The sequence below is a fragment of the Andrographis paniculata genome, unplaced genomic scaffold (genome assembly GCF_009805555.1).
Source record: "Andrographis paniculata isolate CXL003 unplaced genomic scaffold, ASM980555v1 Contig18END, whole genome shotgun sequence".
NCBI classification, from domain to species: domain Eukaryota; kingdom Viridiplantae; phylum Streptophyta; class Magnoliopsida; order Lamiales; family Acanthaceae; genus Andrographis; species Andrographis paniculata.
The window spans coordinates 245,622-270,130 of NW_026137468.1; the positions used below are offsets into that span (position 1 = coordinate 245,622).

Below are 24,509 nucleotides of genomic sequence, written 5' to 3' on the forward strand. Positions count from 1 at the left end.
GGAACATTGTTGGGAAAAGTCAAAGGAGTTTTTCCCCGATCCATTCGGTTGGGATTTGTGGCACTTGGGAATGTACTATCCACGAATGATGGCCCTGCGAAATTTGCCTGTGGTCTGGACGGTGACACTCCTGGTGGCGTTTGAGTGGGTTGAAGACTAACCCTTGACAATGCTTGATCTATCATGTTCTGCAACTGACTCTGTTGCTCACGCAACATGTTCGTTTGTTGCTCACGCAACATATTCTGCATAACCAAGGTATGCTGGTTGTTCATTTGTTGAACATAAGACCACCAATCAGTTGGTGGTTGTGGGATTTCCCCGGCATTTGGCACAATGGGTGGTGGAACGGATTCTCCCACCGGTGTCGAAGATGCTTGCGGTTGTGACCCTGCCATATGGACCCTTCCGATGATTCGGCCGGATCTAAGACGTATGAAATTATCGCCGGAATTGGAATGAGCAATTTTGTCTTGCTCCCACTGTGGTCGCCAATTTGTTGATGTATTTTTTCAACAAAAATAAAGTAAAATTCAAAGATATAGAAAATATCCTTAAACTTGATTATTTAGTGCCTGAGATTAGGAATCTCTAAACACTGTAACGTACAGAAACTAAACTGGAAAATAAAAGACTGAAATTTAAAGTGGTGATCCCCAAATCTGACTTTGCTTTGTTGAAGTTGATTGAAGATATCTTGCCAAATGATGATCCAAATCCTTAAATATTCCCTGGGAAACCGTACTGAAAACCGTCACCCGAACGGTTACAACGTCTCCTTCTCAACCGTCTTCCAACCTTTCTTATGCTGACACGTGTCCCCAGCAGACCAAAATTCCCTATATTTCACTCCTTGAGCCGACCACAGACCTTCCGCTCTTTTGGCCCGACTTCGTCCTTCGTCCGACCTACTTCTTCGCCCGACTCCACTTGGGCCGACCTCCATATCAACCGCCCCCTGTCTTTGATCAAAGGCCTCCGTGTTTGTCCGACTCCTCCTTCTATCCGACCTACAGTTTACCCGACCTGCGGATATCCCATCTCAACGACTTTCCGTCTCGAGGACCTCCCGACTTGAAAACCTTCCGACTCATCGTCTTTCCGTCTTGCGGACCTCCCGACCTGAAAACCTTCCGACTTGAGGTCTTTCCGTCTTGCGGACCTCCCGACCGGAAGACCTTCCGACTTGAGGTCTTTCCGTCTTGCGGATCTCCCGACCTGAAGACCGTCCGACTTGAGGTCTTTCATCTTGAGGGCCTCCCGACCTGAAGACCTTCCGACTTGAGGTCTTTCCGTCTTGCGGACCTCTCGACCTGAAGACCTTCCGACTTGAGGTCTTTCCGTCTTGCGGACCTCCCGACCTGAAGACCGTCCGACTTGAGGTCTTTCAGTCTTGCGGATCTCCCGACCTGAAGACCGTCCGACTTGAGGTCTTTCATCTTGAGGGCCTCCCGACCTGAAGACCTTCCGACTTGAGGTCTTTCCGTCTTGCGGACCTCTCGACCTGAAGACCTTCCGTCCTGAATTTTTCTTAGAAATAAATAAATAAATTTATTTTCCTTGATTTCCTCACGGTGTCCTTCAGCCAGTTCAATCAACCCTATTGCCAGGCCCATTCCTCGTTTTACCTTGGGCTTTTAACCTAATTCTAAATTTCGTACGTAACACATTCATTTAAACTACTTTGCGTTTAATTACAAATTTTGTCAAATCGTTCAAATTGATTACTTAACATGCATGGATTCATTTGAGTTTTCAATCCCTAAAACTAAAATTCACTACATTTGGGATGAGTTGGACCTCCTCGTTATCATATCATATCAACACAACAAAATACTCTCACATACAAAAAATAAATTAATTAAATTAACAAGGGAGGGATCGGAACAAAAGAAATGTAAAAAGAAATATAATCATAGTGAATCTCACATTTGCCCCTCTCTAATTTTACTTCTTTATTATTCTTTTCTTTCTGTAATATTCTAAAATATTTGTTTTCTTTACATATATTTTCATTTTTATTTTTTTACTGTAAAATAATAATTATTTATTTTTATTAAATTTCTACCCAACCAAATAGACGTCATTTTCGATTAGGGAAGAAGTGTATATTAATACGTGTTGTGTTCTAAGTAAATGCATATGAGGGAGAATTAGACAAAAGTAATTATCTAATAAGTATATATTATTAAAAAAGATCATGTGATTACAAAAATATGAAATAATAATAATAATAATAGTATTATAACTCTGTGCATTCATTAATAAAGTTTTGATTGAGGCTGGTTAAAAATGCTGAACAGAATCCATGCTTGTTTTAACTTAAGTAGCGCCTACAACATATAACTTTTAAATTTAAATTCACATAAATGTTAAATAACCACAAAGTCAAATACCATTCACCATTGTTGTTTTGTCCCTATCCCTATCTACTTTACTCTGTAAGGTTAAGATAAAAGTAAAAGTGAAAAATAGTAAAATGTATATTCCCAAAATGGGAATTAAAAGGAAGAAACGGCGTCGTCCTCTATGACTCATCACACTATTTTATAGCGTCCACGTCGTCCCCCGGGTTATAAACTAAACTCATCTCGCCACTTCTCTTCTCTCACTGCCCTGCAGACGCACAAGCCTAAACAAGGAAAAGCTCCATGGGAGAGGTACGCTTCATCTTCCTAATACCTCACATTCTACGCGATTCAGTTGTCCTGCTTTCTTAATTTGTATCTGCGCTTGAGCAGGAGGAGAAGAGGCCGGAGGAGGAGGAGCAGGAGAAGAAGAAAACAGAGCAATCCGACGTCAAGGCGGAGGATGGGAAGAAGGAAGCAGAGGCGAAACTCGAAGAGTGCAAGGAGACTAAAGAGCCACCGCCAGAAATTGTTCTGAAAGTTTACATGCATTGCGAAGGCTGCGCTAGGAAAGTTCGTCGACACCTCAAAGGCTTCCAAGGTAATTAATTCATTTGCTCGTTCGTTTTCTCTGTGGTTAGTTTTTTTTTTTTTTTTTTTTTTGTTAATTTGCCTGAACGTGAATCAATTAACGGTTCTGTTCTTCAATTTGGGGGAGTGCAGGAGTCGAAGATGTGATAACGGATTGCAAGGAAAGTAAGGTGGTTGTGAAAGGGGAAAAAGCAGATCCGCTCAAGGTTTTGGAGCGAATTCAGAGGAAGAGCCACCGCCAAGTGGAGCTCATATCTCCAATCCCTAAACCTCCGACTGAAGATCCGCCGCCTGCTGAAGAAAAACCAATTGCCAAAGTAGAAGACAAAAAAGTTGAGGTTTGAGTTAATTCGATCATGAGTGGTTCATTACCTTTCCGCTCCTCTTTAATTCTATCTTCTCTAGATCTTCGAGCACTGGTAACTTTGAGCTCCAAATTTCTGCAGCTTCCAGTGATAACAGTGGTTTTGAGAATATACATGCATTGTGAAGCTTGTGCACTGGGAATCAAAAAACGCATTCAGAGAATGAAAGGTTTGATTTAATGATTCTGCATTGCTTTGCGAGTAAATTAATCATATATCAGTTCCATTGCCTTGTGATCTTTTCTACAGTCTTGATTGTTTTTTCCTCTTTAACTCAAGTCGAATGATCTTGCATTGCTGTGTTTTGAAATCTATCTACTTTTATTTGCTATGGAATATTCTATCGTTCAAATTTATGAATTGTTCTGTTTGGATTCCTTCGAACTGAGGTCAATTCAAGATCTCCCCTTTTCCCACCAATTATAAATTCCATATAAGCTTAAAATAGTTTTTGGTCGGAAACTCCGATTCAGTGTAGTAAATAAAAAACTAAAATTTCTGTCGGTGGAAAGAAATATACAAAGAAGGGAATTTTTAATGCTGAGCTTTTGGGTCAGGGGTTGAAAACGCAGAGCCGGAGCTGAAGAGTTCAGAGGTGACTGTAAAAGGCGCCTTCGAAGCCGAGAAACTCGCCGATTACGTTTACCGGAGAACGGGAAAGCACGCGACGATCGTCAAGGTTGAGCCGGAGAAGAAAGAGGAGGAGGAGGAGGAGAAAGGGAAAGAGGAGAAGAAAGCAGTTGCAGAAGGGGAAGGGGCAGGAGAAGGAGAACAAAAATCAGAAGCAGGGAATAAAAGTGAAGATTCCGGCGGCGATAAAGAAAACAAGGAATCCGGCGGCGGCGACCCTCCTCCGGCGGAGATGAAGCTGGAAATCAAAAGAAACGATTATTATTACCCGGCTTACTTCTACCCACAGAACCACCTCCAGATGAATAATTATCCTCCGCAGGGATTTGTCCAAGAACATTATTATTATGCAGCAGATCCACGGATCGTGAGCCCTCAGATCTTCAGCGATGAGAATCCAAATGCATGTTCCGTAATGTAAATGTGGAGGAATCTGAGGGCAGAGTCGGGAAGAACTTGGAAGGACAACTCGGTAATTTCAACTCCTACTGTATCAGTATGTATCCTGTACTGTAGCATGTTCGTGTTTGCGTGCGAGTGTAAAAAACAAAAGGGAAAAGAAAAAGGAAAGTTATCTGGAATTTTGTGAGCCCTTTTGGATCCTTTTGTTTATTGTACTAATATCTATCTCACTCACTCACTGTGGATTGGATGAATAAAATATTTTTCACAATTTACCCCCAACCACTTGCCGTTGAATTCACCTGTAATAGTAACAGACCCACACACAAACGCACTTATTAATTTGTGAATATATGTCTGGTTGAGTGTCATGTCAAGCTAGCCTAGGTAGTCGACTGCCTTGCCTTAGCTTAGCTTAGCTTGCCTTGCCTTCCGCTCCCCTCCCCTCCCCTCATTATTATGTAATTGCAACAGAAAACCGACTACAGTTGATTTGGATTTTGGTAGCTAGCTAGGTAAGTGGGAGGTGGGGCATCAGCATCACATTTATAGAGAGAGCACACCTTTACTTAGAGCTTCATTGCAAGCTGCAGGACAGCAGTCAGCAGCAGCAGTAGATTTGTGATTTCAACCATATTGCATTATCACATTCACCTCAGGTGGTATTTAAATAGCTAGTTGGTAATCAGCATGCATCATCATTACTTTAATTAATTCATCTCCTGCACACTTGTCCTCCTCCTCCTCATCAGTTAACTAATGGAGTACATATATCTTGTAGTAGTAGCTAGGGAAAGTATTGCAGTTTTAACCTTACGTGGTGGACTTTTAAAGTTTTCACATGGCGGCCACTCATATACCGTAGTACTGTAGTACTGGCTTTTTTCATAGTTAAGTGAGGCTAGCTAGCTAGCTACCTTGCTTTGAGAGCATGGGACATCTGATGCCAAAGCAGCTCTTGCTCCTGCTAGTGCTACTGCTTACTCTCTCTCTCTCTTTATCACTACACCTTTTCTTTATTTTTTATTACTCCATCTGAGATTTAATATCAATTCGGACCATACCCTTTGTCTGCTGGCCTGGACTGATATTCATAAAAAGGTGCACAGCCACATGGCCAGTTTGAACAAAAATGATACATCGAGGAGCTTTGTAACAGTAATAATATGCATAATAATAATAATAATAAGAGTATATAATGCAAGTGAAGTAGTAGTATGTCTTAATTAGTTCAAACTATTATTGTGGATGCATTATTGGATTCTGTGATGCATGTATGTATGTATGTTGTACTCACAAAGTGTGTATCTGACCTAGACTTAGGTCGGCTTAGATTTGATTCAAATGGATAGTATATTGTTATTGAAATATGAGGGTTTAATTTGGAAATCCCAAAACTAGTGTTTCCAATGTGCTGCTTTACACGTCGGCTAGCTAGCTATTTGTATCTAACCTCTTAACTCATTTTTACTTTGTTCTCTTCTCACATTGGGATCCCAATCCCAATCCCAATCCCAATCCCAAGATTTGTACAAAATACATATGCATTTTGAGATATTAATAAAGCAACAGAGAACAAGAATGAATAGAATAGATTGTACACTATAATTAATTGGCTGTTTGGCTGTATATTGATTGCAAATTCATGTGGAAGGAAGGCCATGCAATATGGAGCAAGTAATATTATACATGGAAGTGGGAAATTAAGTTGACTGGTGGAGAAAAGCACTGGACTGGGCTAACCCCATGTGCCTCCACCCCGAGTCCATGTTCCACATATACTTATAATAATTTAATCACATACATATATACCGTTTTTCTACACGTACGCAGCTGCGCAGCTACGTTATATATGTACAACATACATACTATGTAAAAGCTAATTAAGTTACAAAAGGACGTAGAAAAGATACATGTATAATTGTCTATAACACGTATATGTATATCTCAAAACGATACAAAGTTACTAGTTACCTACAGGAAATGAGAGCCTGATTAATGGAGTATATAGAGAAACAATATATTAATTAATTAAGAGAGGCCTGGTTGGGTTGGTTCGTTGAGTATTTATTTTGGTTTGCCAGATGGACCTTCCGCGAACAATCTCGGCATTATTGTCTTCCATTTGAAGCAGATGCGTGCACTCCCATTCTTGTTGTTGTTGATGATGGTCGGGTGGGATATTGGCAGGTTTGGTCTTGGTTAAGGATTGGAGCTGATTGCTCTGGCGGCATTCGCGGCGGTACTCCAGTGTCATGCTTCTCATGTAGTAATTTTCCAGGATGTTTATAGGCACACTCTGCACCCATTCATTCATTATCATCGATCCATTATATTATTGACATAAATAGTATTTACAGTAGTGGCCAGTTTTGTATGTATGTACCTCCAAAATCCAGCCAATGTACTTGACGTTGTTGACGTGCTGATTGGCGTCCATGTCGCTCCACCGTGGCTGCACGCATAGTAATAATAATAATAATTAAGAGCTAAGAAGAGTAGAGAAAGAGATGATAGTATGCATGTATTATGTATATACTTACAGCGAGGCCTGTCTTAATGGCGTCTGCAGTTTGGTCAGTGAGCTTGTCGATGTTGTCCCTCGTCGTGTCTTCTTCGCCCTCCACTATCGCTCTCCTGTTGAAGAAGAACGGAAGAAGCTCGCTTTTCACATCGTCCGGCATTTTGCTCAGCCTTCTGGTCTCTCGGTTCATGATCACCCACGTACTGCATATATATATATCTTTATTTATATCGATTCTATTTGTAGCTGCCTAATTAATTAACCTAACCTGGTGGCTCTGGTAATGACTTTCTGGGTGTTGTACTCCCGAATGATCCAGTCTCGCCGCATCCCATTCTTCCCCGCCGCGTCTACCCACGTGTCGATCTCCACCACATCTCCCCTGTCCCACCCACCATTATATACATATCATCAATCCACTAATTAATTGATTGATTAATTGTTGGTGTAAGAATGGGTACGCCTACCAGGAACTGTATTTTTGGACTTGGACATGTATTCTGGTGACCACCCATATCAGCTTCCTGATGCTCATCTGACGGGTGGCGCCGAACCCGTCTCCGGCCAACCCCGACATCGCCACATGATTCAACGCCGTCTCCTACACGCACGCACCTCCAATTATATTACTCTCAATCAATTTTCAATTATCAAACACACAGATCGATTAAGATAATTATATCATTACCTGGAGGAGGTTCATGAGGGTCTCCATGGTAGCCGTTTTGTCGGGCCCAATTTCATACGACCTTATTACAAACGACTGTCTGAACACGAACCGATCCTCCACGAATCTCCCCAGCAGGTACTCATTATCCACCAGGTTCCCATCCCCCCCACCTATCACCAACTCATTGCTCCTTTGCTCCAGAAACAGATCACCCCGATTCACCCCGTTCACTTTCTTCCCCGCCACACCACCACCGCTACTACTACTGCTGCTGCTGCTGCAACCCTCCATGTTCCCCTTAATAATAACTCTCACGCCGCCTCCACGCCGTCCGTACATCTTCCGACCACCCCACGACATCCCGACCACCTGCAGATTCTTGCCCCCCGCCCTGCTGCTGCAGTAACCCCCCTCATTTTTGCACCAATCTTGCCTTACAACCAGGCCTGCTGGATTTCTTGTTAAAGCCGCCGCCATTCCATCCATCGATTTATATATATATATATATATATATATGATCTCCTCCCTGGAATGATTAATTTAATTTGTTCTCTTTCTCTTTCTCCCCAAATGAGAAAATCGAATTAGATTATATTCTTGCAAGTTTGATAACAGGCATTAGTAACAATATAACTTAGTTATCGGCAAGCCTCAGCTGAAAACCAGGGAAAAAACTAATTTACTTAAATTCTCTGATGGATTGGAGAGGAGATCCACACCACACCATGCCCACAGTCAAGGGCTGCCCACAAATTTAGGACCCTATTTAATTAATGATCATATCCTCCTAAATATGTGTTTTAACAAATCATTCAATACTTAATTAATCTAGATAATTTTTTTACATAAAATATCATATGCACCGTACCCATGCGTGCGTGTGAAATATAAATAAATTGAAAGAATAAGGCTTGGTGGGTGGTGTGATGATGTCACAAGAAGCCAATAGCATAGCTGAAATCTAGCTACCGCAAATACGATGACAACACAGACCTCTTTTAAGGTACTTAATAATTAATCATAATGCTCCATAGACTGCATTACATTATAAATTATTGTGCTATTAATTATAATAATATATATAATATTCCATCTATCTAACTATATATATATATATATATATGCTCCATTACTCACTCACTGCTTCCATCCTATCCCATGGTTATATACTACCATTAATACATAAATAAAAACTATTATATATATATATATATATGTATACACATTATTGATGATTCTTGAAATAAATCCCTAGTGCCCGACACTCATATCTGAACAACCCTCACCGTAAACAATCAGCAGAATTGAAGTCCTACGCGTGGAAAGCTCAGCCCGCACATCCAATCATTAATTAGTTAAATTAATTATATATTTAATTAAACTAATATCAACACAAAGATTGTGAAGAAGATCGATCCCTTTAATTAATTTGGGTGAAGGGCTTTATATATAGAATTTCCTTTTTACATATATACGCGATGACATTTTATATTAATTGTGATTAGCATATCTTGATCAATATTTTAATTAATTACAATGTTTCTGTTTATAAGAATATATATATATGTACGTGGCGCTGCATTGTTAGCTAGCTAGCTGCTAGTTGCTGCTGACAACATATGTGGGATCGATCAAATTTTCTTAAAACCTCGGATATTGTGATTGTTGAGTTTGAACCATACACGATCGTGCACTAATTACACTCAATCAATTTTCAAATAATTCATTTAATTAAAGAAAAATTAAAAAGTTGTAACCAAACTTTGCATGACTCATCCATCATTGGACATCTATAAATACCCGCGGGACTTGGCTCCCAATCTCATCAACAAAAACACTTAAAAAACTCCAACTTACTTTTCTTGTACTTCAAGAAGATAATGGCAAAAAAATGTGGTTTTGGTGTAGTGGTGATGGCTGCAATAATAACAATTGGGGTTTTAGCGACGGCTCCAAAAGCCGTGGAGTGTGCTATTGGGATCAATTTGAGCCCTTGCACGCTCCCGGCATGCATCTCCGCTTGTAAAAGAGTGTTGGAGGGTAAGTATATGAGCGCTACTTGTGCTTCCGGCCCCAATGGGAAGTATTGCATTTGTCTAGGTTAATATTCAATATGTTAACAAATTTGGCGCAGAAGCTTGCATAGTGATGTTATCCTTATCGAGCGTGTAACTATTAATTAACTAGTGTGTTATTCGAGGGTTTTTCCCTTGAAGAAGAGCATATATATATATGTGTGTGTGTTTGTGGGTACTATGTATATGCGCGCAAATGTTGGTGCGCGGCTAGCTAATAAAAGGATGAAGAAGTCTAGCTTGCTACTATGTAATATAGTTGAGTTCCCTCTAGGGTTCTATGTGTAACTTAAATTTGCATTTCCATGTTATAATTTTTCTTCTCTCTTTCTATATATATATCTCAATTCCACGAAGATCGTATATAATGGGAAACTATTGCAGATTTACATGTTGTATAATAGGAAAAGTTACACAATCACAAGTCCTTTTGATTATTTTTGTCACAAACATACAATAATTTTGAATTATATATTTCATCTAGTGAAGGTGGGAATATAAACACATGCAAGCACAATTTATTCTATTTTTTATAATATAAAAAAATTAATCATACAACGCTTCATGTGATTATCAATAAAAAAAAAAAAAATATTTTCTTCACATAATATAATATTCAAATCTCTATTTTTTAAAAAATAAATTAAAATTAAAATCAACCCTAAAAAACAATCACCAAGTAAGTACACCAAACTAGTAAAAATACTGGAATGTGGGGAATGTAATTTATTATAAAAATACAGGAAACACTATAAGGATTTTATTTTATTTTATTTTTTCTTTAAAAAAGGCCACTTCAATTATTCGAGATCTACACATTAGTTTTATATAAATATTATTCAAAAAATAGTTTATGGATATTTTATAATACCATTTTAAGCTTATATTCACTTGATAGCTTCTACATGAAGGAGCAATATTTACAGTGCAAAGTTACAATAATTGTTTATCAAATCAGTGCAATCGAAAAAATGTGAAGTTGTATATTTATTCCACTATTTTTATTCAACAATTATCTTAATTTCTTGTTGTATAATTAATATCTTTTGCGCATGAGGATTTCTTTCAACTTCTAATATTAACCATCAAAACTGATTGCATACAATTCCAACAAAATCAACATTCACTGCATATATATTGGTTCTATTGGAGTTTGGGTTTTTAAATAATAAGATTTTAAATTTGAATAAGTATTTGATGGTATATAAATAAATACTATTAACTTAATATTTTGAGTTTAAAATTAATTTTTTAGTATAATAAAAAATAAATATCTAAATGTTCGATTTGATATATTTTTTTTTTCATGAATATAAAAATTCCTTAAACAAAGGCAGTCAACTTGATCTCATCTCAAGAGTTTACAAGCCAAATTAAAGTTTGAATTGCAACAATTTTAACTTAAAATCATATATACTAACTATTATTTAAATTTCAGATTAAAATGTAAAATGTGATAGTCCCAAAATTGGTTTATAGGTAGGTGTTAGGCAAGCAGATTTCACCTGCAAAGTTGCATTACATACAAGAATTGAAGGCTTATTGAATACAAGTTACATACACTCTACTCTACTCTACTAAAGGTGATACCAATCTATTAAGTTAGCTCATATTTCATTGAGTATATAATTAAATATTTAGATGGTCTTTTTTAATTAATTTTCTCGATAGATAGATGCACCTATATTAAGCCATGCCAAATTAAATTACAATACTGCATTGGTACCACTATATATAGTTTTAATGATATTTGGTGACCGGATTTGTGCGTGAATAATTGATTAAATAATGGTAATTAGAATTGATGCAGTCGCCATCAAAATTTATTGCCTAATTAATTAATTAATGTATATGTATTAGCTGAATTGTGCATTCACAAAACTATATTAATAATTATTTATAGTATAATAATATTTTAATTATCAGTTTTTATTATTTTTGAAAAAATAAAATTTCAACTCTGAACCCAATAAATAAATTCATTCGAGGCCCTTTATATTCTGCTCTGCTGCGCTGCGATCAGAGGTCTCACTGAGCTCATCTATCTATCGTCAAATTCTTCTCATGGCGTTTTCCGGCGAGGTTTTGGCCTCCAAATTGCACGTCGAAGCACTGCAAAGCGTGGTTCCCAAAACCCCAACAGACCCCAGAATTTCCTCCATCCGCCGAAACGCCGCCGCCATTCTCCACCGCCGCTTCCACGCACTCCTCCTCTACCACAACAACAACGCCGACCATACCTCCGGCAGCCACGTGGCCGCCGGAATTAAGGCCTCTCTCCAAATGGCCTTGCAGGATCACCCACTGCTGGCCGGCCGCCTCCGCCCGGCGCCCGACGGCGGACAAAATCTCGAGATAGTTTCCAATGATTCCGGCGCCAGGATAGTGGAGGCCCGCGCTGATTTCAACCTCCACGAATTTCTCGACTTCAACAACAATGGCGGCGCCGCCGATCATCATCTCGTCTTCTGGGAGGATGTTGATCACGACAACCCTCAATTCTGCCCACTCTTTTACGTCCAGGTAAGATTTTCTTATCAATTAATCAATCAGTAATCAGCTACCCAAGTAATCAATCAATCAATCAATTAGGTCACCAAATTTGGGTGCGGAGGGTATTCCATTGGGATCAGCTGCAGCCTTCTGGTTATGGATCCTTTCGTCCTTACAGCCTTCATCAAGAAATGGGCCGACATCCATAACCGCATGCTGCAGGAGGATGCCCAAACTCCCATGTTATTCTACCTTCCTAGTATGGCAAAGCCCCTGTCCTATCAGCCTCTGCAAACCGGATCCAATGCAACCAAGAATTCCCCTGCTGCCAGTGTCATTTTCAAGACTCCTACAAAGGCTGCAAAAGATTCAGAGAGTCTTGCCTTAATGTGCATCGAGAGGGCCGAGAGTGAGATTGGCGCGAAAATGCCCTCGGAGGTCTGTCTCTTTGCGGCGCAGGGAGACCCCGCCGAGGTTGAGGTAATTAGTCAGAGTCAAGGGGTTTTGGAAAGTTTGCCATCCGACAATATTGGTGGATCGAAGTGTGTAAGAACTTGGTGGGACGAGGAATTCGGATTGGGCGGCGTATGCTTCGTTGGGAAGAATAAACCTGCCTATGCATCGAGTTGGATGAACTCAATTGTCGAACAAGGTTGTGTGATGATTGTCGGGGCATCGGATCATGAAACCAAAGTTGTCGTGACATTCACCTGAAAGCATATTTATGAATTAATGTGTGGTTATGTGTTGTGTGTTTCGACGTTCCTGAGGATCGGTTGTAAGTTCATTTCAAGACCACAGCATATGGTCAATGAGGACAGCGAAGGCTATGCTATAATCTTCGAATGTAAAAGGATGTACTCTCTTTGGTCTTTTCTTCCAATCAACAAGACTTTGAGAACATTATGAATATAAGTGGTTAAGGATGTAAGATTATAAGATTCGATACTTCCATTGCTCATTGTAAAATTATTTTACAGAAATTGAACAATTGATTTATTATTCGATACTCCAATTGGTCACTGTGGTTCAGTGTGTCATATAGCTTATCGATATAGAATAAAAAATTAAAATAATATACATAAATGAAGAAAACTAAAGCTGAGGGCAAGATTATCGGTTCATAGATTGAGCAATCGTCACAAAGATGATGTGAAGCAGACAAACATTGCAACTTGAAGTTGAACCATAGATTGCTTGCAGGCCCCACCAACCGCCCACATTACATTGATTCTCTACTACCAATTTATACACGAGTGATCACGACAGGATACCTCACACATTACACATACACACACACACATATATATATATATAAGTTATTTATGTGTGTATCGGTATTAAATAATAATAATGACAATATATCACGAGCTGAACAGACACAGTTCATGCCTGCATGCAAGGATTCGGACACCAAACACTAAAACACAAAGTCAAACCCAAAACAAAAACGACAAACATAAAACGTAAAAATAAAACAAGACTTGTCCGTTCCACGGCGTTATTAAAACTGATTGATTTTGAGCATCCGCGGCGGCGTGAGCAGACCGTACGAGCCGCAGCCCCCGCCGCCGACCCTGCTATGGCGGCGACCCGGAGTAAAGGGGCTGCACCCGCCCGACCCGAACCCGTAACCACCACCGAGGATCTCTCTCTCCTTACCGTCGTGGTCCATCTCGGCGAGGACTCTGTAAAAAAGATCGACGTCGCAGGGGAGCAGCAGCGGGCCGTCGCTGGTGAAGCCGTATTCGAGCTCGGCGTCCTCCAGCAGCATCCTGAACAGCGGGTGGTTCGCCAACTCCGTCTTTATCACGAACCTTTGTTTCTCCGGGCCCACGTAGACGCAGAAACACCCGCTCGGGGCCACCTGGTGCTGCTGCTGATGATGGCCCGGCCACGACTTGCTCTTCGTGAAAACGCTTCGGGTCCGGGTCCTTTTCGGGCCTTTGATCGACAGGTACCGTTCGAGCTTCTTCAGTACGGACGACCCTGAACTAGCCTTCTTCTCGCCCTTGCCGCCGGTAAACTCCATTCAAATTAAACCACCAGATTTCAAAGGATCTAATAATTAAACGGACCTGTACGTAGTTATATGGAACTGTATGTACGTATGTATGTATATATATATCAACCCCTGTCATAAGCCAAGCCAGACAAGGACTTGTTCATTCTGGGCTCTAGATCTCTTGTGTTGCTCATTATCTGAATATATATGTATATAATTGCAACAGCTTGAATTCCAACAGTACGGATCAGGATGTAACCTGGAGATTTATCATCTCATCTCCTCACATCGATCAGTGCTTTCCACAATGAAACTCGTAGCGTATGTATGTATGTATGTGGGTGTTTATGTAAGAGAGCTAGGTAGAGAGAAGGTGAGGTAGGGAAGTTGTGATTTTTCCTACCAGGCAATCTATGATTGATTGAATGAATTGCTTAGAGGTTAGCAATATATATATATATATATATATATAAATCAAGACACTTACACCCACCCACACCCCATATGCACACACATACATACAAATTACAAAGCTAGATTCCCAAACAGGGACTATAAAACACCAAATGGGACCTACATTATGAAATGTCAAACTGCTATCATAATAAACATATATATATATATATATATATACATACTCCTTTCTTTAATCTCTTGGTCATTGAATTATATGTTTAAACATAAGTTTTATTTAAGCAGTATTTTTTATACAGTAGAAAAAATGTATAAATAATATAACATAAATATGATTTTTTTCAATAAAAATTAAAATAAGAATATTTTTATGATGATTCAAAAAAGAAAGTAAATACTACTAGTATCATTTTAGATGACATATAGAGAGTATCAATATCGATTAAAATGTCCTAGTAAATAATAAGATATTAATAGTATTATTAATTTTGAATGAAATATAACTGTAACATTGTTCCAGACTAAATAAGAAGATGAATATAGTAACGGTAGATTGATGTGTTATGGGATTTCAATTTTCAACGCCTGCTAAAGCTGAAATAATAATGTATATTAATATAGATAGATGGATGCGTGTACAGTTTATATTTATTTGTTGACATTCTTGCCATTTTAATACGTTAGCTTATAGATTAAATATTAGTAATCTTTACTTGAAGTATGTCAATTAATTAATAGGTTAAGTTAAATCAATCATTTCATAGTGTATTATTATTATTATTAATTAACCTGCGGGCTGCAGCAGCAGTTTTCAAACCTGCAAATATAATTTTTTATCAGTTGAAATAGTCCAATACCATTTTATAACTTGCTTAGTTTAATTAAAGCTTAGAGTAGAATCAATAATGCCGTTGTTTATGTTTTTTTGTTGCTATCCAAACAGGTTTGACTTGCGAATGGTAGGCAATCTATCGACCATTAAAGACGTGGGCCATGTAAAAGAGGATGTCACTTTCCTTCAATCCTTGCATCATATGTGACCTCATCCTACCATTTTTTAGATTGGATATTTTAAGAGAATAAATCATCTATGAAATGAAATGAAATGGTGACTCTTAAATTATATTTAAACTACGGTAGTAAACTTGGCCTTTCAGTGTCACCAGTTTTAACGTTAGAGGGTTGCCATTAATGTAGTTGGGGAGGAGCTGTGACTCTGGGGTACTGAAAAAGTCTCCAATAGTATTGAGCTACGTGGACCAATCAAATATCTACCATTATTTTGATATATTAATAATAATAATAATAGTAGTAGTATTAAATATAATAAAAATCATTCTTAAGTAAATACGTGAATAAAAGTCTTTCCAATTAATTTAGTGCGAATAATTTGTTAAATTAGTAGTTGAGACGACTCATTTATCGCGAAACCACCACCGCCACTACCATCACCACGTCCGCCTGCAAATTTGAGAAGCATTCAAACTCCAATTATGCTGCTAAGATTAATATATTGTAGCATTTGAATACGACCTCTTCATCTCCATCTCTCCCGAATCTGCTGCGATCGGACCACCAAAACACGAATTCTCTCTCTGCGCCGCAGTTTTCTACCTCTTCGAGTCTCGCTCGACCAAGTTTCATTTTTGGAGGTGAAGTTATTGAGTTCTAAACCTGCATGAGTATTTGCAGTTGCATCATATCCGCTTCAATCTCTCGGATCAGGCTTGGTTTTTGTTATTGAAGTTTGTGATTGTTGTTTTTTAATATGTTCTGTTTCTGTGTTTTTGAGATATACAGTCCGTGGGTGAATTTTGGAATATTACGAATCTAATTATTATCATTCTGATTTCAATTTCAAAGCTGCTGCATTAAATGGGAAATAAATATGCATTGAAGAAAATGGGCGCTATGTCGGCAACGCGTGGTTGCTCACTTCCAGCTTTATGCATAAATTTACGAAACTAACTGGTGAATTGTGTTTACTTGAACATCCACTCTTGTCTCTTGCTTGATTTTGTATGCTGAATTCAAAGTATAGATTCCCCTTTCTTACTCGAATTCGCCCTAGCCTGTTTCTCTTCAATTCATTAAATCTGAATCTATCTATGTACGCGAGTTTATTGATGATTTGATGATGTTGTGCTACAGAGAATCGGTTAACACTGGTGAAATTGAAGCTTCCACGTCACTCCGAACGCATTGTTTGGACTTCTCCTTCTCCACTCTCCAAGTAGAAAAAAAGTAGCTACCGGAAGCAAAAATCGATAAGGCTACGTACGTCTCTTCAGTTAGAAGATTTTCCAATCGTCCGGATCCAACGTGATTCAGTTCGCCTAAAGCTGATAATAAGAACATGTGTTCTGAATCACCGTCACCAACAAGGATGCGGCGGAGAATCGGTTCACTATCCGTGGTGCTCGCAGTCGCTTTCTCGCTGCTAATAATTGGAACCTTTGCAGGTCAGTATTCACTCGAATCTCAAACCGCGCATATGCATACATTCAATGTGAGTTCTATTCGCGTGCATTATAATTAATCAATTAGGTCCGTTGGGGTTTGCAAATAGCTTTAAATTAGAACTGGCCCTTTCATCCAGTCTATGTGAGATTAAGCCTCACGTTTTCCACTGGACAATAATTTCAAGTTTCCATCATCTCCTCCTTAATTGCTCCGCCTGAATTCAACATTACCATGCGTTCTTCAATAAACTACTTACTTCTCTTCCTTCTTTCATATCTATGTGCTACAATTGTTGAATTTGAATATATCCATCACACCATTGATCATGCAGTTAAATCTGATCAGAAGGCAAGCTCCATGAATGCCAGGAAGAGTACTACCGCAACTCCCCATGCTCGCAAGTTGCTGAATAACCACGGTAACTAAAACTTCCCTAATTAAAATCTAATCTATTCAACACACATATATACACGATTCCTTCCTTATATCCAAATCCAGAGTGATTTTTTGCATGTTTGGTGATACTACTGAAGGCGCGGTGGTGGTGCCAAGCCGGATATGGAGCGAAAAGTGTTCGAAATCGGACATAATGATAAGCCAGGGGGCGACGCAGCCGCTGCCCAACGGAATTCCGACGTACACGGTGGAGATCATTAACGTCTGCGTCCGTGGCTGCTACATCTCCGCCATCCATCTCAACTGCGGCTGGTTCAGCTCCGCTCGGATCATTAACCCCCGAGTCTTCAAGCGCCTTCGATTTAACGACTGCCTCGTTAACGACGGCAAGCCGCTGGCGTACGGACGCACCTTAACCTTCCAGTACGCCAACACCTTCCGTTATCCTCTCTCCGTCGCCTCCGTTAATTGCTGACTCACACTGCTGCTACCACGCGCCGCCGTGCGTGCCCGCTCGATGAAGATGATTCGGTGAACTACATACAGTTTGTGCAGTACAATAAGTTAGAATTTAGACTCAGAGTGAGAGGAAAAGAAGAAGAAGAAGACGTATACGTTCTTAGGGAAAATACACGTATCAAAATGAAGATGAAAAAAAATAAATAAATACGTACAGAAATTTTGGCATCATTTATATTGGAATATTGGATATGTGGGGAGTTTTGAGTAGGTGTGTTTATTCTGACTTGTGGTCCAGTGCTAGCTGTATTCTTTTTTAAATATCTGAATTGTTGAATGTGAGTTTTCTTGGGCTTTAAAATACCCAATCTACCCGATTACTGTACCCATAATGGGAGGCTCAACCCAATTCTAATATATTCTGTTATTATATTCTCTGAAAATGGGTTTTTAAGATGGAGAGGGAATTGAAGTAATAAAGATAGAAATTTTGTGAGAAGAAGAATTCTTATATACACAAAAATCGAATTCTTATTTTAATATTTGTATATAGATTAATTTTACTTTAACTATCTAATAAAAATTTTATAAAATTAAAAAATATAAATATATTGTACAAAATTAATTATATTACTATAATTTTTATTTTGTAAATACAAAATACTATTTTTATGAATTTTAAGTTATTACCCTAATAATTTCATACCTTAGCCGCCGCCACACAAGTTTTCCCCTATTTTTTTCCTCTTCTGTTGTTCTTTTTGTTCTTTTCTTCTTCATCCAACTGGCTTCTGCTCCGCAGGTGACCGGTAAAGACTGCTCCTACATTTTTTCCTTAAAAAAAAATAAATATACTTAATCGAACGTTTCGAGCAGGCGGTTTAGTGTTCAATATATACTGAAACCTAAAAATAGATTTTGATTTCGGTCCGAAACCGATTGGGTAAGTCTAGTCCAGTGCTGAATTACACTTCACCGCTGAAAATTTACTACAAAACTGTTAAACCCTAATATACGTCGCCGGTGAAAAGGGGAGTTCAAATCACATGTCGAAAAGGAAGAGAAACGAGTCCGAAGAAACCATGGAGATTTTATGGCAAACCCCTGCCAACCCTCCCCAGCGCCAAGACTACATTTTTCGAGACGGTAAGCAGGTTTGGAATCTGGCACGCAAGCACCAATTCAGGGAAATGGCCCAAACTTTCTTATCTTTTTTTTTGGCAGGAATAAGGTACGTGAGACCTTACTATTTCGAGTTCATCTCACATGTAAGTATTTTCATCTCTGCACAATCTTATTTTCCGTTGTTTAATTTGGTTTGAGGTTTGTAACTGGACGTGGAATTATGGATTCTGGGCGCAGGCTAAGAATCGATGGGCAGGGAAAACCATTGTGGATTTATTTGCTGATGAATTCAAAGGGCGGCCGCGTGATTATTATGTAAGTAGCTTGTTTATCTTATGTTCTGTCTTTCTCCCATTTTCTATTGCCTCGACTCTGTTAACATTCTCTTATAAACAACATATTGCAAAGGGGCAAATCGTGCTTTATTGTTAGGTTTCTAAATCTTTGTGTTTGGTTTGGCTAATGGAATATTGCCCTGGTCAATCCGGTTAGTATTATTCTGAATTTAGAAAGAAATCGATATGGCAACAAACAGATACTAATGAAAAGAAATTGATCATGATGAACTAAACAATTGTGTGAATTTGATTGTTATGAATGAGGTCTATTGTCGAGTAAACTGGATTTGTAGTAACCTCTGATATATCGTCAAGCATCACACATAGCAATTAAGTAATCTGAACTATATATTTACATTAAGTATATGATGGCTTAAGCAAATATAGGTATCTGCAGTGAAGGCTGGGCGTATACAAGTTGATGGACAGACTGTGCCTGTATCATATGTAATTAAGTCGTCACAGAAAATAAGCCATTTTGTGCACAGGTCTGCGTTTTTTTCATCCATGCCCTCTATCACATTTAGTAATTTTGATTTATTTAATTTTCTTAATGCTGTAAACCACTTCTTTTGTCTTTGTTATGACAAAATTATAGTTAACTGACACACTAAAGGATGTAGGCATGAACCGCCAGTAAGGGCAAAGGATATCCAGATTCTCCATTCTGAGCCTGATGTCTTGACTATTTGTAAGCCTGCATCAGTTCCTGTAAGTTATTTCATCTGAGTAAGGATATGTTAGCTAGTTGCATTGGTTTTGCATTACATTATATGTTTCTATTCATTAAAAACTGAAGACTCCAAGTCTCCAATCTTATTTCTCTTTTGTAGAGTAAGCAGCAATGCTCTATGCACAGTTCCTTTCATACTGTTGTCTTATTTTATATTTAAGCCAGTATGGATTAGCGATTGCCATTCAGGAGTGAATGCAGTAATTATCTTATTTGTTTCTCAGTTCCTGAAAGTTGTTGTTACATTCCATAATGCTATGAAAACCATACACACAGTTGATTACACTATGACCTATTGAAATTTTTACAATCGGGGTATCTCTTTTGGTGAGTCGAATCCCTTCTCTAACATTAGGTACATCCCTGTGGGCAATATCGGAAGAACACAGTCATTAGTATACTGCAAGCAGAGCATGATATGGAACCCTTGTTTCGTATCCTATTTTTTCTTGGCTTGAACCACACTCTTTCTCATTATCTGATACACCTTTAGCTTTATATCCTTAGCTTGTAAATATCAGCAATACATAGGTTAGACCGCTTGGTCTCTGGACTTCTTATCCTAGCCAGAAGTGCTTCTAAAGCTGACATTTTTCGGCAGCAGGTAGTTTATACATTAAAGGAATATTTACACGTGTGTTATGTGCAAAGATTCTAATCATTTTTTAAACCTCTTTTATGCAGCAAATAGACTTGGATGATAAATATACTGATTTTTATCATATCATGGCTTAATGTTTTAGATTGAATCAGGAGAGATTAAGAAACAGTATATTGCAAGGGTGAGGGGAGTATTTCCTGAAACAGAGGTACTTCAATTTGTCTGTTTTGCAGATTCCCATTCGCATCTGGTTTTGGATATGTATACCCCTTTCCTTCCATTGAGTATTCATGCTTTCCTTAGTTTTATTTTTAAAATCTTTGATGTACAGCAAGTTGCCAATGCAAGCATTGACTATAATCCTCGAGAAGGAAAGAGCACAGTAGAGGTAAATATCTTCTCACAATCTCTTTAAAATGCTATTGTGGAGTGTTATTTTCTTTTCATCTGTCCCATTATTTAATCAAACTGTGTTCCATATGTTGCTAGTCTTTTGATGATGTAGTGTGGTCCACTGTTTGAATTTTTATCCTGATATTGATATTATAGATAGCATATTTATTCTAGTGGTTTTTCACCAATGTCATGGATTTTGCTTGGGATAACACATCCTGCCATTTCATGCTTAGAAATTTAGGATCAACCAATGTCATTGATTGGGACACATATTTACAGTTATCAAATAATCCAAATGGGAAAAATCCTTCCAAAGGCAAGGCCGCCTGCACAAAGTTCACTAGAATTAGCACTAACGGAACACAAAGCCTTGTCTTGTGTGAACCAATCACCGGAAGGACACATCAGGTAAAATATGACAGTATTAGAGATATATGCTTATGTTTACATTAAGAGTATATCTTCACAGTCCACATCTTTTATGAGAATCGAAATTGCCTTTGTCTTAGATACGCGTCCACTTGCAATTTTTGGGGCATCCTATAGCAAATGACATGCTTTACCTATCAGAATCCGCTCCCCTTCGTTCTATTGAAGGATTAAGTGCGGATAGAGCTGCTTCTAACTCAAGGCCTCTTAAAGAAGCAAGTTTTAACGAGATCCAAGTGCCTCAACCTTCCTATGAGCTCACTGAAGATTTCCACATTGATCCTATGTGTACCAACTGTCCAAATCTAGAACCTAAAGGGTAAGTATTATCATTACTATTATATTTGTTAGACTCGATGATAACCTAATTCCCTCCAGATTTCTTGCAATGCCATACTGCTTGAATCAGAAACCTGTGTCTGTCAATGATGATTTACCAGGCAGCATGTTACCTGATTGTTTTTATTACCAATTTCTTGAGAAGCCTGCATCAGGCTGTTTACAATGTGGTATTGAATGTGTTTGCAGATATGATGGGCATGAAGAGGGACTATGGCTGCACTGTGTTAAGTATTCAGGGCCTGACTGGACTTATGAGTGCCCATACCCTTCCTGGGCATCTCTTTGTTAACACACTTGTCTTCTGTAAGTTGTCCTGTATATGCATCCATAACCCATTATTTATACTCAGTTCTTTCTCTAATTCTTGGGCTCCAGAGGGTTTAGGAATACATGTCAAGAACCTAAAAGCCTCATCTTGTTTGTCAAGATTATTACATTTTAGTCTCTCTTTTTGGTCGAAAGTAGTCATGATCCTAAATTCAGATCTAAAACTCACCATTCTAACATGAGGTGAGTGCTGGTGGGCTGGGATGGGATAATATGTTATGTCTTCTTTCTCATAAAATATTGAATCTAAAGTACTTTTAAATCAGAATTCAAGATGTGAATTAGAATTATTTCTAGAAAGCTCATCAATATTGGATTTGGAGTATATTCAAACAATACAATTCATATTATTCAGTGATATGTTGTATATGTTAAACGACTTCAATCATCAATGGAATTTATCACGACCAGTAATAACAAAAATATTTACAAATAATTCAATAAATCAATCAATTGCAACAGTAGTCCAATTATCTCATCATAGCATGTTATTCAAAGTTCACACCACTTTTCATTTCACACCACTTTTCATACACTAATGATAATATATGTGCGTGTATATATATATATATATATATATCATAAAACATAAGCACAGCCCTTTATATAAGTCTCAGTAATTACTTAATTAATTATAAGTAATATATAAATCTAGCTAGCTACACAGCTAATCCACTTAGCTTCACTGCATCCATAATTGTGGGGTCCTTAAGCTCCTCGTCTTCTACTGTTATTATATCATTATCATCCGCAGGCTCTTTCTTCTTGACATTCCTGTAAATTATATACACCACCATTTGCACCACTCCAAAGCTGAATCCCAACACATTAGGGATCTGTCATCAAAACTCACACATTCAATAACATTAATCAGTGCTCAAAGAGTTTTTTTTTTTTTTTTTTTCAAGATATGTGTGTTCTTGATCATGATATACAACAAATCAAAATGAACTCACAGCAATGTTATAGTCCTTGAGCAGTAATCCATAAAAGAGCCACATAACAGCACTTAGTGTTAGAAAAAATGATGGGAGAAAAGGCATGTATTCTACACTTTTGCTTCTTATCACTTTCCTCTGCATAAATTGAATTCAAACTATTAATTCCTTTAACAAATTACTTAGGAAGGCAATAAATCATAAAAATTATAAAATAAAAGAAATCATTTACCAGAATGCATAGGGGTGCAACAAACACACAGAGAGAAAAAATCAGGCAAATCCACCCCACTGTATTAACACGGCGCAAACCTTCTTCTAAGAGATAGGTTAGCAACACAATAAGGCCAAATCCAATGACGTTTAGCAGGAGAAACAACTTGACAGTATTGGCCTGAACATTGATCATACCAAGAAATTAAATTCCATGCATGTATATGCATAGATCATAGTGAATTAATACTTGTGTCGAACACAAACATACCCTCTCATGTTTGTGTGCAAAAAATATGAAGAAGCAAATGTATGCAGAATAAATGAAACAAGCAATTGAGTTGATGGTCATGAGAAGAATCATGTTCCCTTTGAGGAGCGAATAATAAATCCAAAGCATTGCGCTGAATAGCCCTACAACGTATAGCACAGATTGGAACCCTTCTGTAGATTTCTTCTTGAATATTTCATAGAATGTTGGCCTGCAAGTGGATTATAATCAAATCAAATGATAACATATATACTCATAAGGAATGAAAGATGAAATTTAATATGAGAGAAACTCACAATGGAGAAAGAAGAACCATGAAGGAGACTATATTGCCTGCCAAAGAAAAGCCAATAATATTATCATATTCAACACTATAATATAATTAGATTATTAGCCTTGTGTTATATGTGAATTCCTTAAAATTGTACCCAGAAGACCAAAGACAAAGGCCAAGTGAGTCATCATCTTCTCCAAATTTGGAGCAATGAATTATAAACTGAAGCAGATGAAATCCATTTATCTCTCTCTCTCTCTCTATATATATATACATAGCTGAGAGCATTGACAGAGGTATGCCAAATTTTCATGTAAAAAAGGTACAATAGCTGTATCAAAATTGGGGGGTGGTGGAGGCTTGAATTGAATTAAATTAATTTCATTACCTCTCACATATATTTCATCTTAAGATCAGTTAGTTGCTCCAGACTCATCAAATCTGCAGTGCTCATTTTGTCACTATGCCCTAATTTTGCCCTTCCCTCTCCACCTCCATCTTACCCTAATTAGTTTGGATATATAATAGTTTAATTCTAGACACACACGGACACAAACACACACACACACACACATATATATATATATGTATATACACACACATGTATATGTACAACTTTTTTGTTAGGTTCAGCTACAGCCTTCAGAAAGAAACCCTAAATTAACATGGATGTGTCACCCACTCATA

At 38.1% G+C, this 24,509-nt stretch overlaps 7 protein-coding genes across 13 annotated transcripts; 4 read left to right on the forward strand and 3 right to left on the reverse strand.

Annotated features, from left to right (window-relative positions):
• The first annotated feature begins 2,557 nt into the window (after positions 1-2,557).
• LOC127265997 (heavy metal-associated isoprenylated plant protein 7-like) lies at positions 2,558-4,609 on the forward strand. Its single transcript, XM_051296061.1, has 5 exons — positions 2,558-2,660; positions 2,742-2,949; positions 3,072-3,277; positions 3,386-3,473; positions 3,862-4,609. The coding sequence occupies exons 1-5, from the start codon at positions 2,652-2,654 to the stop codon at positions 4,353-4,355; spliced, it is 1,005 nt and encodes a 334-aa protein (XP_051152018.1). The 5' UTR covers positions 2,558-2,651; the 3' UTR covers positions 4,356-4,609.
• Positions 4,610-6,359: 1,750 nt separating this feature from the next.
• On the reverse strand, positions 6,360-8,016 carry LOC127239166 (palmitoyl-acyl carrier protein thioesterase, chloroplastic-like). The gene is made up of 6 exons (XM_051257199.1): positions 7,549-8,016; positions 7,328-7,461; positions 7,129-7,242; positions 6,880-7,063; positions 6,723-6,791; positions 6,360-6,635 (listed from the first exon to the last, which is right to left on the reverse strand). The coding sequence occupies exons 1-6, from the start codon at positions 8,014-8,016 to the stop codon at positions 6,360-6,362; spliced, it is 1,245 nt and encodes a 414-aa protein (XP_051113156.1).
• Positions 8,017-11,652: 3,636 nt separating this feature from the next.
• LOC127241240 (hydroxycinnamoyltransferase) lies at positions 11,653-13,017 on the forward strand. The gene is made up of 2 exons (XM_051260172.1): positions 11,653-12,128; positions 12,198-13,017. The coding sequence occupies exons 1-2, from the start codon at positions 11,670-11,672 to the stop codon at positions 12,810-12,812; spliced, it is 1,074 nt and encodes a 357-aa protein (XP_051116129.1). The 5' UTR covers positions 11,653-11,669; the 3' UTR covers positions 12,813-13,017.
• A 183-nt stretch (positions 13,018-13,200) lies between these two features.
• Positions 13,201-14,545, reverse strand: LOC127240650 (uncharacterized). Its single transcript, XM_051259448.1, has one exon. It carries the CDS (start codon positions 14,128-14,130, stop codon positions 13,603-13,605), a length of 528 nt encoding a protein of 175 aa, XP_051115405.1. The 5' UTR covers positions 14,131-14,545; the 3' UTR covers positions 13,201-13,602.
• Positions 14,546-15,934: 1,389 nt separating this feature from the next.
• Positions 15,935-18,259, forward strand: LOC127266242 (protein TAPETUM DETERMINANT 1). 3 transcript variants are annotated; one of them, XM_051296427.1, is made up of 4 exons: positions 15,935-16,169; positions 16,669-16,979; positions 17,312-17,398; positions 17,514-18,259. In XM_051296427.1, exons 2-4 carry the CDS (start codon positions 16,874-16,876, stop codon positions 17,849-17,851), a joined length of 531 nt encoding a protein of 176 aa, XP_051152384.1. In that variant the 5' UTR covers positions 15,935-16,169; positions 16,669-16,873; the 3' UTR covers positions 17,852-18,259. The 3 variants fall into 3 exon arrangements, with proteins under 3 accessions (XP_051152384.1, XP_051152398.1, XP_051152392.1); XM_051296441.1 differs by lacking the exon at positions 15,935-16,169 and adding an exon at positions 16,188-16,552; XM_051296435.1 differs by lacking the exon at positions 15,935-16,169 and adding an exon at positions 16,188-16,488.
• A 334-nt stretch (positions 18,260-18,593) lies between these two features.
• LOC127241281 (RNA pseudouridine synthase 7) lies at positions 18,594-22,394 on the forward strand. Of its 5 annotated transcripts, none has more exons than XM_051260233.1 (12): positions 18,594-18,778; positions 18,867-19,103; positions 19,198-19,275; positions 19,686-19,786; positions 19,922-20,009; positions 20,387-20,465; positions 20,553-20,635; positions 20,775-20,840; positions 20,964-21,020; positions 21,308-21,436; positions 21,538-21,776; positions 21,986-22,394. In XM_051260233.1, exons 2-12 carry the CDS (start codon positions 18,882-18,884, stop codon positions 22,086-22,088), a joined length of 1,245 nt encoding a protein of 414 aa, XP_051116190.1. In that variant the 5' UTR covers positions 18,594-18,778; positions 18,867-18,881; the 3' UTR covers positions 22,089-22,394. The 5 variants fall into 5 exon arrangements, with proteins under 5 accessions (XP_051116190.1, XP_051116182.1, XP_051116211.1 ...); XM_051260244.1 differs by having other exon boundaries at positions 18,597-18,981; positions 19,060-19,103; XM_051260225.1 differs by having other exon boundaries at positions 18,594-19,103.
• Positions 22,395-22,785: 391 nt separating this feature from the next.
• LOC127239175 (bidirectional sugar transporter SWEET14-like) lies at positions 22,786-24,013 on the reverse strand. The gene is made up of 6 exons (XM_051257205.1): positions 23,977-24,013; positions 23,845-23,881; positions 23,549-23,759; positions 23,297-23,458; positions 23,083-23,202; positions 22,786-22,962 (listed from the first exon to the last, which is right to left on the reverse strand). Exons 1-6 carry the CDS (start codon positions 24,011-24,013, stop codon positions 22,786-22,788), a joined length of 744 nt encoding a protein of 247 aa, XP_051113162.1.
• Between the last annotated feature and the right edge of the window lie 496 nt (positions 24,014-24,509).

What these genes read in the sequence shown, in the direction of transcription:
- LOC127265997 (XM_051296061.1), top strand. An exon ending in TAGAAGACAAAAAAGTTGAG is followed by an intron (nt 3,278 to 3,385) that starts GTTTGAGTTAAT and finishes AAATTTCTGCAG; the next exon opens with CTTCCAGTGATAACAGTGGT. An exon ending in ACGCATTCAGAGAATGAAAG is followed by an intron (nt 3,474 to 3,861) that starts GTTTGATTTAAT and finishes CTTTTGGGTCAG; the next exon opens with GGGTTGAAAACGCAGAGCCG.
- LOC127239166 (XM_051257199.1), bottom strand. Translation starts at nt 8,016, where the DNA reads ATGGATGGAATGGCGGCGGCTTTAACAAGAAATCCAGCAGGCCTGGTT. An exon ending in CCATTAAGACAGGCCTCGCT is followed by an intron (nt 6,792 to 6,879) that starts GTAAGTATATAC and finishes CTATGCGTGCAG; the next exon opens with CCACGGTGGAGCGACATGGA. An exon ending in ACATTGGCTGGATTTTGGAG is followed by an intron (nt 6,636 to 6,722) that starts GTACATACATAC and finishes GAATGGGTGCAG; the next exon opens with AGTGTGCCTATAAACATCCT.
- LOC127241240 (XM_051260172.1), top strand. Translation starts at nt 11,670, where the DNA reads ATGGCGTTTTCCGGCGAGGTTTTGGCCTCCAAATTGCACGTCGAAGCA. An exon ending in GCCCACTCTTTTACGTCCAG is followed by an intron (nt 12,129 to 12,197) that starts GTAAGATTTTCT and finishes TCAATCAATTAG; the next exon opens with GTCACCAAATTTGGGTGCGG.
- LOC127240650 (XM_051259448.1), bottom strand. Translation starts at nt 14,130, where the DNA reads ATGGAGTTTACCGGCGGCAAGGGCGAGAAGAAGGCTAGTTCAGGGTCG.
- LOC127266242 (XM_051296427.1), top strand. Translation starts at nt 16,874, where the DNA reads ATGTGTTCTGAATCACCGTCACCAACAAGGATGCGGCGGAGAATCGGT. An exon ending in AATAATTGGAACCTTTGCAG is followed by an intron (nt 16,980 to 17,311) that starts GTCAGTATTCAC and finishes TTGATCATGCAG; the next exon opens with TTAAATCTGATCAGAAGGCA. An exon ending in CAAGTTGCTGAATAACCACG is followed by an intron (nt 17,399 to 17,513) that starts GTAACTAAAACT and finishes ATACTACTGAAG; the next exon opens with GCGCGGTGGTGGTGCCAAGC.
- LOC127241281 (XM_051260225.1), top strand. Translation starts at nt 18,882, where the DNA reads ATGTCGAAAAGGAAGAGAAACGAGTCCGAAGAAACCATGGAGATTTTA. An exon ending in TGATATGGAACCCTTGTTTC is followed by an intron (nt 20,466 to 20,552) that starts GTATCCTATTTT and finishes TGTAAATATCAG; the next exon opens with CAATACATAGGTTAGACCGC. An exon ending in TCACCGGAAGGACACATCAG is followed by an intron (nt 21,437 to 21,537) that starts GTAAAATATGAC and finishes CCTTTGTCTTAG; the next exon opens with ATACGCGTCCACTTGCAATT.
- LOC127239175 (XM_051257205.1), bottom strand. Translation starts at nt 24,013, where the DNA reads ATGATGACTCACTTGGCCTTTGTCTTTGGTCTTCTGG. An exon ending in TTGCACACAAACATGAGAGG is followed by an intron (nt 23,459 to 23,548) that starts GTATGTTTGTGT and finishes ATCAATGTTCAG; the next exon opens with GCCAATACTGTCAAGTTGTT. An exon ending in TTGCACCCCTATGCATTCTG is followed by an intron (nt 23,203 to 23,296) that starts GTAAATGATTTC and finishes CAATTTATGCAG; the next exon opens with AGGAAAGTGATAAGAAGCAA.